The sequence below is a fragment of the Hydra vulgaris genome, chromosome 13 (assembly GCF_038396675.1).
Source record: "Hydra vulgaris chromosome 13, alternate assembly HydraT2T_AEP".
Lineage (NCBI taxonomy): Eukaryota > Metazoa > Cnidaria > Hydrozoa > Anthoathecata > Hydridae > Hydra > Hydra vulgaris.
This window is the reverse complement of record NC_088932.1, coordinates 23,285,839-23,300,000: the sequence shown is the minus strand read 5'-3', so window position 1 is coordinate 23,300,000 and position 14,162 is coordinate 23,285,839. Positions and strand designations below refer to the sequence as shown.

At 26.8% G+C, this 14,162-nt stretch overlaps 1 protein-coding gene across 1 annotated transcript in view; it reads left to right on the top strand.

Moving 5' to 3' along the window:
* LOC100213036 (UBX domain-containing protein 1) overlaps window positions 1–14,162 on the top strand; it is a 58,364-nt gene that overhangs the window by 2,738 nt on the left and 41,464 nt on the right. The window contains exons 4-5 of the mRNA XM_065817020.1: window positions 8,794–8,870; window positions 13,591–13,735. Coding sequence (XP_065673092.1) covers window positions 8,794–8,870; window positions 13,591–13,735 — 222 coding nt within the window. The remainder of the gene's footprint in view (window positions 1–8,793; window positions 8,871–13,590; window positions 13,736–14,162) is intronic.

Sequence of the window (14,162 nt, the reverse complement as noted above, 5' to 3'; positions counted from 1 at the left end):
TGTGTAACAAATATAAATTAGTATATATATATATATATATATATATATATATATATATATATATATATATATATATATATATATATACACACATATATATATATATATATATATATATATATATATATATATATATATATATATATATATATTAATTTATATTTGTTACACAATCCAAATATACATTAATTCATTTTCCTGCACTTTAGAGAGCTACATGTCAATGTTAAAGATAAATTAAAGTCTTCTTTCATTGAAATTTACTACAGAGAGTAACAGTTGTTTTCCACATTGAGCATGGTCTTCTGTATGTTTATGTCTACTCCAGGTAGATTTAAATTTACACTGAATTAAAGTTTTCTGTTGAGGAACCTGAGATGTTATTACTTTATCAAGTTCATCAAGGTTTTTTAAGATCTTGTTAGAATTACTTCTGTTCTAACCTCTGCCTTGATACCCTCTCTGAAGAACACTTTTAGTTTTCATTCAGCCATCAAATTCAGGCCAAATATCCATAAGTAGACATCCTAAAGTAGATACAACTCCAATCAAATCATGTAATTTAGGAGACGGTACTAAACGCTAAATTAGCGTATCTAACTCTAGATAGAGAATCCTTGGATGTATCACATTTATATATTGTTGCATGTTAGATTTTTTAGATTTATTTTTGACACTGTATTCTTCATACTAATAATCAAGACTTTCAACAGTTCTTAACTTTCCACATTTTCCATTTTTCAAACCTTCACACCACACGCATGCTCTTTTTTCTGCTCAACCTGATAGACCAAACACAGCATTGGCGCACTTTAAATAAAATGCTATGAAAAAATTGACATTTTGTAACTTGAGTTTTTCTATTATAATTCTAAAGTTATGATTCAATTCAGGAACATCTTCAACAATAGCAAGAATTTGACAATGTTAAGCACCACTATTAATGTACATTACAGAAGACTTTTTTTTTATTCACATCAAAAACATTGATTATAATTTTCACAAAGGATCCTCCATAATCCATAGAAATTTGTAAAAATGCAGAATGAAGGTCTAAACCAGGCTGATTTATCAAATCCATTGTGAAAGATGACAACTTTGAACATATGCAAGATCTTTTTCAATAATTCCTAACTCATTGTTTAGGAAATCTATCTGTAAAGATGTATAAATAGATGAGTGTTACTATTTTGCACATTTTATATAGTGTCATTATATTGCATATAAAAGTAACAAAGAAAACGTAAAGAATAATGAAAAACACAAAATATTTATGTAAATTATTCAAAATCTAATTCACATATCATTCAACTTTGAATTAGTTTTACTATTTTACAAATGTAATTGTGTTGCAACTTGGCAGTAGCAAGTTAGATATGGCTAGCTGTAGCACAAGAAGTACAAGTCGACACTCAGTGTTCGGTTTTCCAAAGGAACTGAAAAAAAGTATGCTACCGACATGTGAAGACGTTTTCTGTGCATATTGTTTTCACCAGAGACAGCAGTGGCAATCTGTTAATGACAAACTGTCGCGACAGACTTGATTGAGATCTATGACACAGCTAGCATAGGTTCACAGTAACACCGCTAGCATACGATTGCGTTCGATAGCGTAATGAAAAAGGTGAAACGGCTAATTGACAAAGGGAATGATCTACGAAAATATCCTGATGCAAAGCGAACTTCTGAGACATATCAAAAGATATTGCCAAGTTTCAGCAATTTGTTTGACACTTGTCCATATAAGTGCGTTAGTGCTGGAATTGCAAATAGAGCAGATTGTAAATGTCCAGTCGACAGAAAGATTTCTTTTATTGAGTGGAATTTCTGGGTTGACCAAAACACTACCAGAAAAATGGTGATTGGAAATATTGATCCAGTGGTGACAGGTAAACTGCAGAAGTCAGAAGAAAGAAAAAGGAAAGTGACAATTTTCATAGAGAAAACAAAATTAAAAAACCGTTGAATTCAGTTCTACTTTTCAAGATTTTGATAATGTTAATATGGAAAAAAGTTCAGAGTCAAGTCAAGACACTGATAGTAGATCTGATTTAAATATAACAGACGAGGAGACCAGTGATAGTGATGGCAGCAGATGTGCACAAAACAGAAATCATTATGCTATTAATTGCTCTAAAAGTAGCAATTGAGATGCCTGTTTAATTGTGAATTCTGCCTTGAAAGACCTCGGATCTTCTTTCCCTGAAAATGCTATACATCCCAGCAAACTATGCCGTCAAAGATCTGCATGTCGGAAAAAGTCAGTTGTGAGTCATGCAGAGGAAAATCAAGAAATTGTTTGTCTTGGTTTTGATGGTAAGATTGATGTTACTCTTACACGTGTAAGATCGACTCGACGTAAGTTAAAAGAAGAACATTATGCTTTGGTATCATTCCCAAACCGAAACTCGAACATGTTGTTCCAGCATCAGGCAGATCTGGCGACATCTCAAAAGAAATTTTATCGCTTGTTAGAAGTACTAAATCAGAAACAATTTTAAGAGCACTCGCTTGCAATGGAACCAATGTTAATGTAGGAAAAAGTAATAGCATAATCCGAAAAATTGAACAATATCTACAAAGACTACTTCAATGATTAGTTTGTACGCTGCATACAAATGAATTGCCTTTAAAAAAACTGATAGAAGTTATTGATGAGAAATCTACTGTCCAAGAACTTCCAAAGGACAATTAGCAGGTGTGATGCAATTTGATCCTCAACATAAACCTATAATTGATTTCTCTCCTGTATCAGGTTGCGTTGCTGAGGTTGATGAGACTGTAATGAAAAAAAATCTTGGTGGCATCTTGGTGGCAGCTGTTAGTGATGATGAGAGAAATATCAGGAAATTTGCTTGTGAAAAAGTTCTGCATGCTCGTAGTGAACATTCCAATAATAAAATTCGTTGTTTTGACAACAGCTTGATCAAAATTAACTTCACGTGCAGGTCATACTTAGACATGATCTACTGGAACAAGGCCATCTTTGCTTCACCTCCACTTCTGAATGACATTTCAGAAACAATTGTTAGTCATTCAAAAGTTATTATACTTAATTTTCCATGCCATTCGCAAGATGTTGAGAGAAATATCAAAGATATATCGGCGGTCTGCGGTAAAGTTTACGGACATGTAAACTTTACCGTTGTTATCATTTAAATGAAGAAATCGATAATATACTTGCCTAGTTTAGAAACTAAAGCTGATTTCCTACCATAAGTAAGACACTTATACTTAACATTTGTATGCTTGATATTTGTAATGCATGTCATGTTGGTTACTTGCTTTATTTTCTTAGGAAGATGTGGAATTAGAGGCAAAAACCTATATGTGAGAAAGGCTCGAAAGTGCGATAATTTGCAGACTAAGTTGCTAGAATACGATGATGTATATTAGTAATCAGTTTTTTGTGTAATAATTGCTTTCATATAAAGCACTGATTTTTATTTGTCTTTTTTTAGTTGCGAATCAGGCTATTTGTCAGTCGATGTAGCAGCACTTTGTTGCGAGTCAAGCTATAAGATAGTTGATGTAGCAACACTCCGCGCATGATTTACAGTTAAAAAAAAAACAAAAAACATTTTATTAAAAAAAATAAAAATAAAAACATTGTTTATATTGTTAAAAACATTCTGAATGTTTTTAAAATCATTCTAAATGTTTTTAATTTCAATTCAATTTGCGTTTTTGCGGGTTTTTTAAAAAACGATTAATTTGTAATTAAATTAATGGTTTTGACTTTTGTCCAACACGCAAATGTTGGACGAAAGTCAAAAGTAATTAAAAGTGACGTATTTGTTGGCATAAGAATCATTTTTTTCCTTCCGTGCTTCCCAAATGCAACAATCTATTGAACTATATATGTATGTATATATATATATATATATATATATATATATATATATATATATATATATATATATATATATATATATATATATATATATATATGCAGGTTAAGACTAATATTTTACAACCTAAGAAGATTAGTATTCAAAGTAATAAGCCTAAAAAGCTTTGTCTGATCTAATATAAGATCAGTATCTATCTTAATATAAAATAAGGATATTTTATTCATGTGAAGAATCTCTTTTTGCATATCATTTTATATAAGAAGATCTAACATTATAAAAGAGCAATTTTTTAATCAATGTATTACTAGATATCGATAAATAATTTATAAATATAAGTATATCTAAACTATAAATTACCTTTTCTACATGATAAAAATGTGATATGGATTCCAAAAGATCATTTCATTTGCCAAAAATGTTAGTTTCTACAACAGTCTTACTCCCTATTTCGTTGTGAAGAGTAAAAATTAACTGTTTGGTTTTTTTATTAGAAAGTTCTAATGCGACATGAAGTTCCTTTATAACAGGGGTGTCCAAACTTTTTAGAATACAGGCAAAAAAAAAATTTTAATTTTGCGGGCAAAAATTATTAATTCTACGAAAATATGTGACTAATAACTATTATAATCATTTGTATCAAAGCAATATAATTATTAAGAGTGGTGAACTTGAACATCTGAAACAAGTTTTTTGGTGTTTGAATTGATTTTTGAGGTAGATAGAAGTATCGCATTACCAAGATTGTTGTCTCCTAAATATGTAAGTTGTGTAACGGGCATTTAAAAATGTCTCTGCAGGTATTTTTTTGCCTGCGGGCACTGGTTTGGCCACTACTGCTTTATAACTTGTAAGGATACTTGTTTTACTGATTTACCTTGTTAGAAGAACATCCAACAGTTACATCCAATGGGTTTCTGCCAGTTGATAAAGGAAATGTTGCCCCTGTTGAAATACAGTCTGCATTTATTTTATTTTGTATTATAAATGAAGCATGAATGCTCCCTAGACTTGTGGAAAGAAAAATCAGATTTTAACAGCAGTTAAAGAAGAACAGTTGTGGCCATGTCCTGCTGATAAGATTGAGTAGCATTGTCCACAGAGCTTTGAATTATTGGAATAAAAAGAAATAACTGATTTGGTTTCACTAATTGGGAGCATTCCATTTGAATTTCTGGTCAGCATTTTCCATTCAACCTTTAAAAGTGAAATACAAATTTATATAAATATAAGTACTTTATTACAATTTACAATTCTCTATAATTAGTAAAGGTATATCTTTTTTAATAAAAAGGTTAAAATTAAAAGCACATAATATTTTTTTCTATCTTATTATTATTAAAGCATTTTTTGAAATTTTTTGAAACACGAACCTTGACAAACAAGGCCCCTGCGCGTAAAAACAAGTTGAACACAGTACTTCCAGGGACGTGGTGGAGATCGAACTCAGAACCTCTCGCTTATGAAGCGACCACTTTACCACTACAACACTACCACATTAAATTATATTTTATTGATATTTTATTATATTGATATTTTTTTTGATGCACTAATGTGTCTGTTAATTTAATTTAAAAAAATATATTTCTAATATTTGCTTTAAATATTTTTGAATTATCCAATCTTATATGGAATGACCCAGTACGTTTAAATATTTAATCTTGAGAAAACTTTGATTTAAATTGTTATCATCAAAAAAAGCTAATACAAAATTCCTTTCATATAAACTTACTAGATTGGCGAAAATTAGTGTTAATGGGTAACTAAAAATAATTTAAAATCTTTTATAATTATGCAGCCTGAATTTTATTTTCCCATTAAAAAACTTACCTTAAAAAAATTTGCCTAATTTATTATTATTAATTTATATTTATATATAAATAAAAATTACAAACGGCTGTTATTTTCATTATTTAAAAAATATTTTAACTTTTAAATTCTTTAAAGTCATTATTGTAAAATTGATGTTAATAAAAACCAGCTATTTTAAATGTAAGAAGTTCAGTTAAATTACATAAGTTGCAAAAAAGATATTCAAAAAGTTGATGAATTTCATCATTTTAATATATAAATTTTTAGATTCAAAAGTAAAATCGAGAAATTTTCATTAATTTTTAAACTTATGTTTTTATATAATTTTTAATCTGAATAAAATTCACTATCACAATCATTTATAAAAGTGTGAGGCTAGAAACTTTCGCATTGCCCTGTTTTGGCCCTTTTTCGACTCTGCATCATATTCGGATTTTAAAAAACCTTTTTTTTTTAATAAGTAAACTACTAATTTTCTTAAATAATAAAAAAATTTTATGAGTGACCTGACATTAAACCTGGCGGTCTCTTTGGGCAACCATGATATTAGAGCTATATAATTGATTTTTTGATGAGATTAAATAAAAATAACTACATAATTTTTACTACTAAAAGTTTCATGTATTTAGCAATCATCAGATAAAAAATATTTTTTTTTTTTTGTTAAAAAATATGCTCTCATTAAACAACATGATGTTCAAAAACAATTATAAAACTGTTACTATTGCAAATGTGGTTTTTTTAATCTTTAGACTCATGGTTGTCAAGCAAGAACTTATTTTTCAACAGAAATAATATCTAAGTGCCGTGACAGCACTTAACTATTATTTCTCTTTTTTTATTTAATAATTCTTGTGTGTCTTTGTAAAATATTATGTAAAGTTTTTCATGAAGGCAAAGCAAGCATTTTTAGTTATGTTGCTGAAGGTGGGGACTTGTTTAATTATTGACCAGGTTAATTTGGGGTTATTTTCAAGTTTCCTTTTATCTGCCATATATACTTTGAAAGGGTGGTTGATTTTTCATCTTTTTGTTTGTAAATGAGTGTTTGTGGTTAGCCCATCTTTTCTTCCATTCATCTTCTGTTAGGCCAATATATACTTTTTCTGGAGTGTTGGGGGGGGGGGGGGACTATACATTTATAAATAATATTAGAAGCTCTACACTTTCCTAATATAGGCCAGTTTTCTTTATTTATGCAATTGCAGGGTGGGTATTATTTTGGTCTTTCTGAACTGATTTTCTTGTTGTGGCTTTTTATCATTCTTTCAATATTTTTGGTGCAGCTTTGATGGTATTTCGATTAAATAGTTTACTCAAGGGGTGGGATGTTGGAAAATGTTTGTCAATTAAGTTTAGGAAGATATGTCCAACATTGGTAGAAACGCTTTTACTATACGGGAGGTTGAACCAAGGAGGTTGAATTTTTTTATTTTTATTTTCTCTTTTTTGGGGGTTATAGTATTAAAATAGTATAACTCCCAAAAAAGAGAAAAAAATTAAAACCAGTGAAGCCATTTCTTCTTAATACATCTTTGTATTCTGGTATAGATAAATTAATTATTTTTTCATTTGAGGAATTTTGTGATAATCTGTTAGTGATAGAGATGGGGGTTTGCTTTATTATTTGCGGAGGATGGTTGGAATCAGTGTGGATGTAACGTAAATATAATTTTGGTTTTTTAAAAGGTTGGTAGGAATTTTAGGAAGTTAAAGGATACATCTAAGGAATTGACTGTGGGTAGGTTTGTTTGGATCTCTATTTTAAAACCGATCATTTTATAACTTTAATTATGTTTGTTCATATGCTATCGATTTATTATCCAGTTTTTTTATGAAGTACCATCAAACCATTGTCACGATATAGTCCAACGTCTTCTTTATTTATTATTTTAGATAGTGGGTCTAATATATATAGGCCCAATAATTCGCAAACTTCTGCACTCTTTTTCTAATTTTTTCTTCCATGTTTCTTTGTTAAAAAATAGCTAGGACTTTCTCCAATGACTCTGATGTTCTCTTCACTAATACTTGTGCGCTTATTATTTTGTTTATTATATTGGGGTAAAAATTCACAATGTCAAGTTGAATAAAAGCGCAATTTTGTTTTATTTGGTATATTTTCAAACCATTTGATTGTATTAGTGGCATTTTTCCATTGGTTTAAAACAGTTCTTATTTTTTTATTTATAGTGTCAAGGTATTTTTTGCTAATGTGACCAAGTTCTCTTTCTGCAGGGTTCAATAGATGGCAGGGTTTATTGTTTTGGAATGAGTCTTTGTGGTCTTTTAGTTTAACAAAAGCTTCAGATTTTGCAATTGCTTTTGTTTGTTTGCTTAAGTTGAGTGTGTTTACTATATTTTTGGCTTTGAGGTTAATTGAGTTTTCAAGTTTCTGTGGGGCTTTTTTATATGCTTTTGTGATATTTTTGTTAAGAAGTTTAGTGTGTTTCTGAGTGGAAATTTGATAAATATTATTTGTTTTGTTGGCAAATAATGATACGTTAGTTAATATATATATATATATATATATATATATATATATATATATATATATATATATATATATATATATATATATTTATTTATATATATATATATATATATATATATATATATATATATATTTATATATATATATGTATATATATATATATTTATATGTATATATATATTATATATATATATATTTATATATATATATATATATATATGTATATATATATATATATATATATATATATTTATATATATATATATATTATATATATATATATATATATATATTTATATATATATATATATATGTTATATATATATATATATATATATATATATATATATATATATATATATATATATAATAAAAACATCCTTTTGCTGTTGTTAGCTGTAGTGGGTTACCTAGATAAAAAAAATTCTAACTTAAACAAGAAGTTAACTTAGTTCTGATCTACAAATCATGTAAACAGCAAAAAGGGTAACCAGTTTTAAAAAATTGTTTTAACTGTTCCATAATATCATATTTAAATTACAAATAGCATTATGGAAACTTGTCTAGGCCACACTCGTTAATCATAGGCATTAAACATGAAAAAAAGTTGTAAATATTTTAAAATATTCTTTTTAGCCAATGAAAAGTTTCATCAAAAAGTGTGGCGTTTTGAACCCTGCAGGCTGTTGTTGGAATTATGTGGGTTTGAACAGGTTTGCTTGTTTTTTTATTCTATTTGACATATATGCTTTAATTATAAAGTTAAAATAATATAATAAACAAATATATGTATAATAAACAAACGTTTTAAGCTCAAAGAATAATCACTATTGTTTAAGAAATTAAATCAGGAATTTGGGTTTATTTATAACAATGAGGTTGATTTTATACTTAGGTTGTTAAGTATTATTATTGTTTAAATCAAGTTTATCTGAATGATTTAAATCACTAAAAACTATAGTAAACAAAAATTTAAAGGTTAAAAACCATTGCTATCACTCAGTTGTTTAAATTTCTTTTCTGTATTTGTGGTCTATAAAGTAATTTTTATTTTAAAGAATCTTAACTTGGCCGTGGCACAGTGGTAAGAATGCTTGCTTTATAAGCAGGAGATCCAGGTTTGAAACGAGCTCTGGACAAATTTTCGCGTCACGGTAAGGAAGGAGGCGTGAATTACCTGGTTAAATGCACTTCCGCGGTGCTCTGTGACAAGACCGTTAGGACTTCTTAGGGCACTTCAAGAAAAAAAAATTTTGGTAATGTTCAATACTCTGACTTGCAATCTTTAAGTTCAGTTGTTTCTTCGTTTGAGTTTTATTTCTGTATCTATGAACTTTCAATTTTTATATCTATGGTAACATAATGGCTAAATCTTTATTTTTATGTTGGCTTATTTTTTACTTATGACCTCTTCTGATAATCATATATCAAATCATTTTTGAAATTGGCATTTAATTTGTCACTAAGTTACTCTTGATTCAGTTCTCAACCACTGTTAATTTCTTTCTCATTTTTATATGAAATGTTATTGTCATTTCTGCATTTTCAATTGGTGATCTTGACATTTAAAAAGTTTAAGAAGCAAACATGGTTTTCTTTTTTATATTAAACCAATATGAAATTAGAAAATAATAAGTTAAGGGCATAGTAAAAAAAGCAAATTATTTTATCTTTTTTTTTTTTTTTATGTTTTTGAAAATTTAATTTTTTATAAGCTATAATTTGTAATGTACCAATTAATCAGTGGCATCTGCTTAATCGGCCTTTTTTTGCACAATTGGAATTGGTATCAGCCTTTTTTTATTAATTTTTTTTCAACCAATAGTATTTTAATTTTTTTTCAACCATTTTTTAAGATTTTCCAACCAATAGTATTTTAATATTTTTAGCCTGCATTACAGGGCTCAATTTAAATTTTCCGACAAAATGTCTAATCAAAACTTGGTTGGGACAGTGTCCGATCAAATTTTAAAAATATAAATTTTATGGTTTTATGGAACCGCGTTGTGCATTTAAAATCTGTGTCATTTTATTTAGTTTATTTAACATTAGTCTAGTGAAGTTTCTTTCCTCACTTTTTTTTTTTTTTTGATAAATAATTTTAATTCAATATTGTATATTTTATTGATGTTTCTTTTTTACAATTTAACGACGGCTGTTTTGATATATAAACAATTTAAATGCAATCAAAAAAGTTACAGAATATAAAGAAGAGTGCTGTCCATTGAGGACAACTTTTATCCAACAATTGGTAAGGAAGGATTTAATAATCTCAAAGATTTTACTAGATACACCGTAAGAAGAAAGCTTATGGAGAAGACCAAACTTCATCAAAAGCTTTAGAAATCTCAAGAGCGATAGCGTTAATTTCTCCACCTCCAAATAATACACGATAAATTACTATTATATATATTACTATTAGCAAATCAGCTGTAGAACAAGTTGATCAAAATCCACATTGATGATCAGAATATAAGTTATTAGATTAAAGATAAGAGATAAAGTGTTTGTTAATTAAAATTTCAAAAACCTTGCTTATGATAGGAAGAAGACTAATAGGACAGTAGTTAGACAAGTCTGATCACTCCCTATAATTTTTGAAAATAGTGATAACAGATGCTGTTTCCAGCAGGCTGGAAAACAAGATTCTGATAAGCACTTGTTAAATAGTTTTGAAAGTATAGACGACAACTCCGAAGAACACTTCTGCAAGACTAAAACAGGTATGTTGTCCAGACCATAAGCTTTACGATTCTTTACGATTTAAAGGAAGATAACCATCAACATTAAGATCACAAGATGAGACAGCCGACCTTAAATTAGAGTCTCACAAAGAGCAAGTAGGTCTGGTGAACTTTGCAAGACATAAGGCTCAAGAGAAGAAAAGTTACTTCGAAGAACATAAATATTAGTGTATGCTTTAGAAAACTTGGTGATGACAATGGTTTTTTGTTTTTTATAGTTTTTGGTACTTTAGTTATTTTTAAATTTGTTTAAGAAATTGACTGAAAGCAAATATTCACTTGATAATAATTAAATCGCGCATTCAGTTTAAATTAAAAAGCAGTTTTTTGTTTTGTATAAACAATGAATGGAAAGTTATGATGTCATTATAGCTAACAGATAGATTGGATTATTTACTATTTTTAAAACATGTTTGTCCAAATAATAATAGAAAATTTAAATTGTTAAATTAAAACTTGATAGAATTATGAAAAATCAAGTTATAAACACAAATTTTAAAAGTGGTACAAAAAAACTTAGTTTAAAAAATCATTTTGTAAGAAATACTAAAATTTTAGTATTTAAAATTTTAATTACTTTAGTATTAAGTTAAATAAAATTCTATAAATAAATTTTTTTTTAATTTAGTTCTTAAGTTTAGTTCTTAACTTTTTTAATAATAATTAAACTGTGAAAACTTGATTTGAAATAAATTTAAAGTTTTGAGAACAGCTATAAAATAAATACTATACTATATTTCATTGTTTTTATTTAATATCAAAGCCGCAATAACATATTTCTTCTAGAAGATAGAATAATGCATTAATAAAAACCAAAGCTTTTTTGTCTGATTTCTCGGACTTCACGTGAAAAAAAATTCAAACAAAAAATTGTCCACGCTTTCCCTTCTACGCACTTGTATGCTTTTTTCTTGACTCCTTTCCCATGCCTGCGTACGTAATTATTTGAAAATTGTATCGAAAATTAATTTTCACTTTGAGTTTTTTGAATTTTGTTTTTAAGCTAGTTTTTTTTTTTTTTTTGTTAGGAATTGTTTTGTTCACTTTTTAGTTATTTCAATAATAAAGTATTTATTTTTTAGAACTCAATTCCCGTCAGTCAAAATGTCACATTACTTTTTAAATTTAACGGACAATCTGAGGTTTTACCAAAAAATGTCCGATATCTGACCATTAAATTGAGTCCTGCATTATGATAATAATTAAATATTAAATAAACTAAACTATCTATTACTGCTAATTTTTTTGAATAGTTGTTTATTTTTACTTTGTTTACTGGCAATATTGTTTATTCTTAAGATGATGTTTATAAGCTTTAATTTAACAGCTGAATGTACTTATATTTTATTAACATAATGTTGTTTTTAGGATAATTTTACTTAGCGTTGTTTTATTGTTATACTTAAAAGTAACCTATTTAAGCATTGCTATTTATATGTGCTCAAGTATAGGCTATATATATATATATATATATATATATATATATATATATATATATATATATATATATATATATATATATATATTATATATATATATATATATGTATATATATATATATACATATATATATATATATATATATATATATATATATATATATATATGTATATATATGTATATATATATATATATATATATATATATGTATATATATATATATATATATATATATATATATATATATATATATATATATATACATATATATATATGTATATATATATATATATATATATATATATATATATATATATATATGTATATATATATATATATATATATATATATATATATATATATATATATATATATATATATATATATATATATGTATATATATATTATTTCCATTCATCTCCCCAAGGCCAAGAAGGACACTCCAGTTGGGGAGGCTATATATATATATGTATATATATATATGTATATGTATATATATATATATATATATGTATATATATATATATATTATTTCAATTCATCTCCCCAAGGCCAAGAAGGACCCTCCAGTTGGGGAGGCTACCTTAGTTGTGGTTACAACCCTCTCAACTTTATAACTCCAAAACACAAATCTTGACAAACAAGGCCGCTGAAGCAAGTTGAGCGCAGTACTACCAAAATAAAATTATTCTAAAAACAATTTAATTATCTAAAAATAATTTAAACATATAAACAACATAAGGTTGTTGTTAAGATATCTAAATTACTAATAAAATAAAAAAAAATTCTAAGTAAACTGCTTATGATAGTACCATTTTCTTTTTAAAATTGAAATAAAAAGTGTTTCTCTTTAGTTACATTTTTATTTTTTGAAAGTTTTCTTTTCATAGTAAAAAAAACTAAAAAATGCGCATTTTTTTAATTGAATTTATGCTAATATCTTTTAAAACAATGGTTGGCTCTGATTTGGGTAAAAGTAATTGTTTACCAGTACTGATTTCATGAAAAATATTACACAATTTAAAGTTGTATGGTTTTATATTTTCAAAATTTTAATAATTAGTTAATTCACTGGTATCGGCCTTTTTCCATCTATTGGCATCAGTATCGGCATCAGCTAAAAATGTGCTATTCACCAGCATATAATTATAATTCATGTTAAACATACTTAATATTAATAAATAGAATTTAAAAAATAGTTTTTTTATATTATGTTGATTATTATTATTGCTTGAGGCTTCCATTTTAGGACAATGAATTTCTTACTTTATCTGTAAATGGAGATATCAGCGAAGTGCACAGTATTTTATTGAAAGAAGCAATGGAATTAAAAATACTAGAACCAAAAATCCAACCACTTTTAAGTGATAAGACACTAACAATTAGAACCAAAGGTAAATAAAAAATCAACTTTACTTAATTAGAATTAAAATTTTCTGTTTATTTAGGGATAGGGACATTGAGTATACATTAGGTTGTCCAGATTATCTTAACTTATTAACTTATTAACTTAAAAAAAAGATATACCTGGTGTATAACTTCTCATTTATTAGAGCTTGATTTAGGGGTTGATAATTCATTTCTTAAAAAGAAGAAGAATATTTTGAACCAACTTAGTGATGAAGATCTGTCTACTAGCAATTTCCAAGATCAAGTTTTTGAAAATATTTAGAATTTTCACATTTACATTTCATATTTTACATTTTCACATTTCATAATTAACGATGGAACAGAGCCAAACACAACATTAATACAAATTTCAACAACTAATATATCTAATCAAGTCCTTTTTAGAGTTTTATTTTTATTTTATTTTTTTAA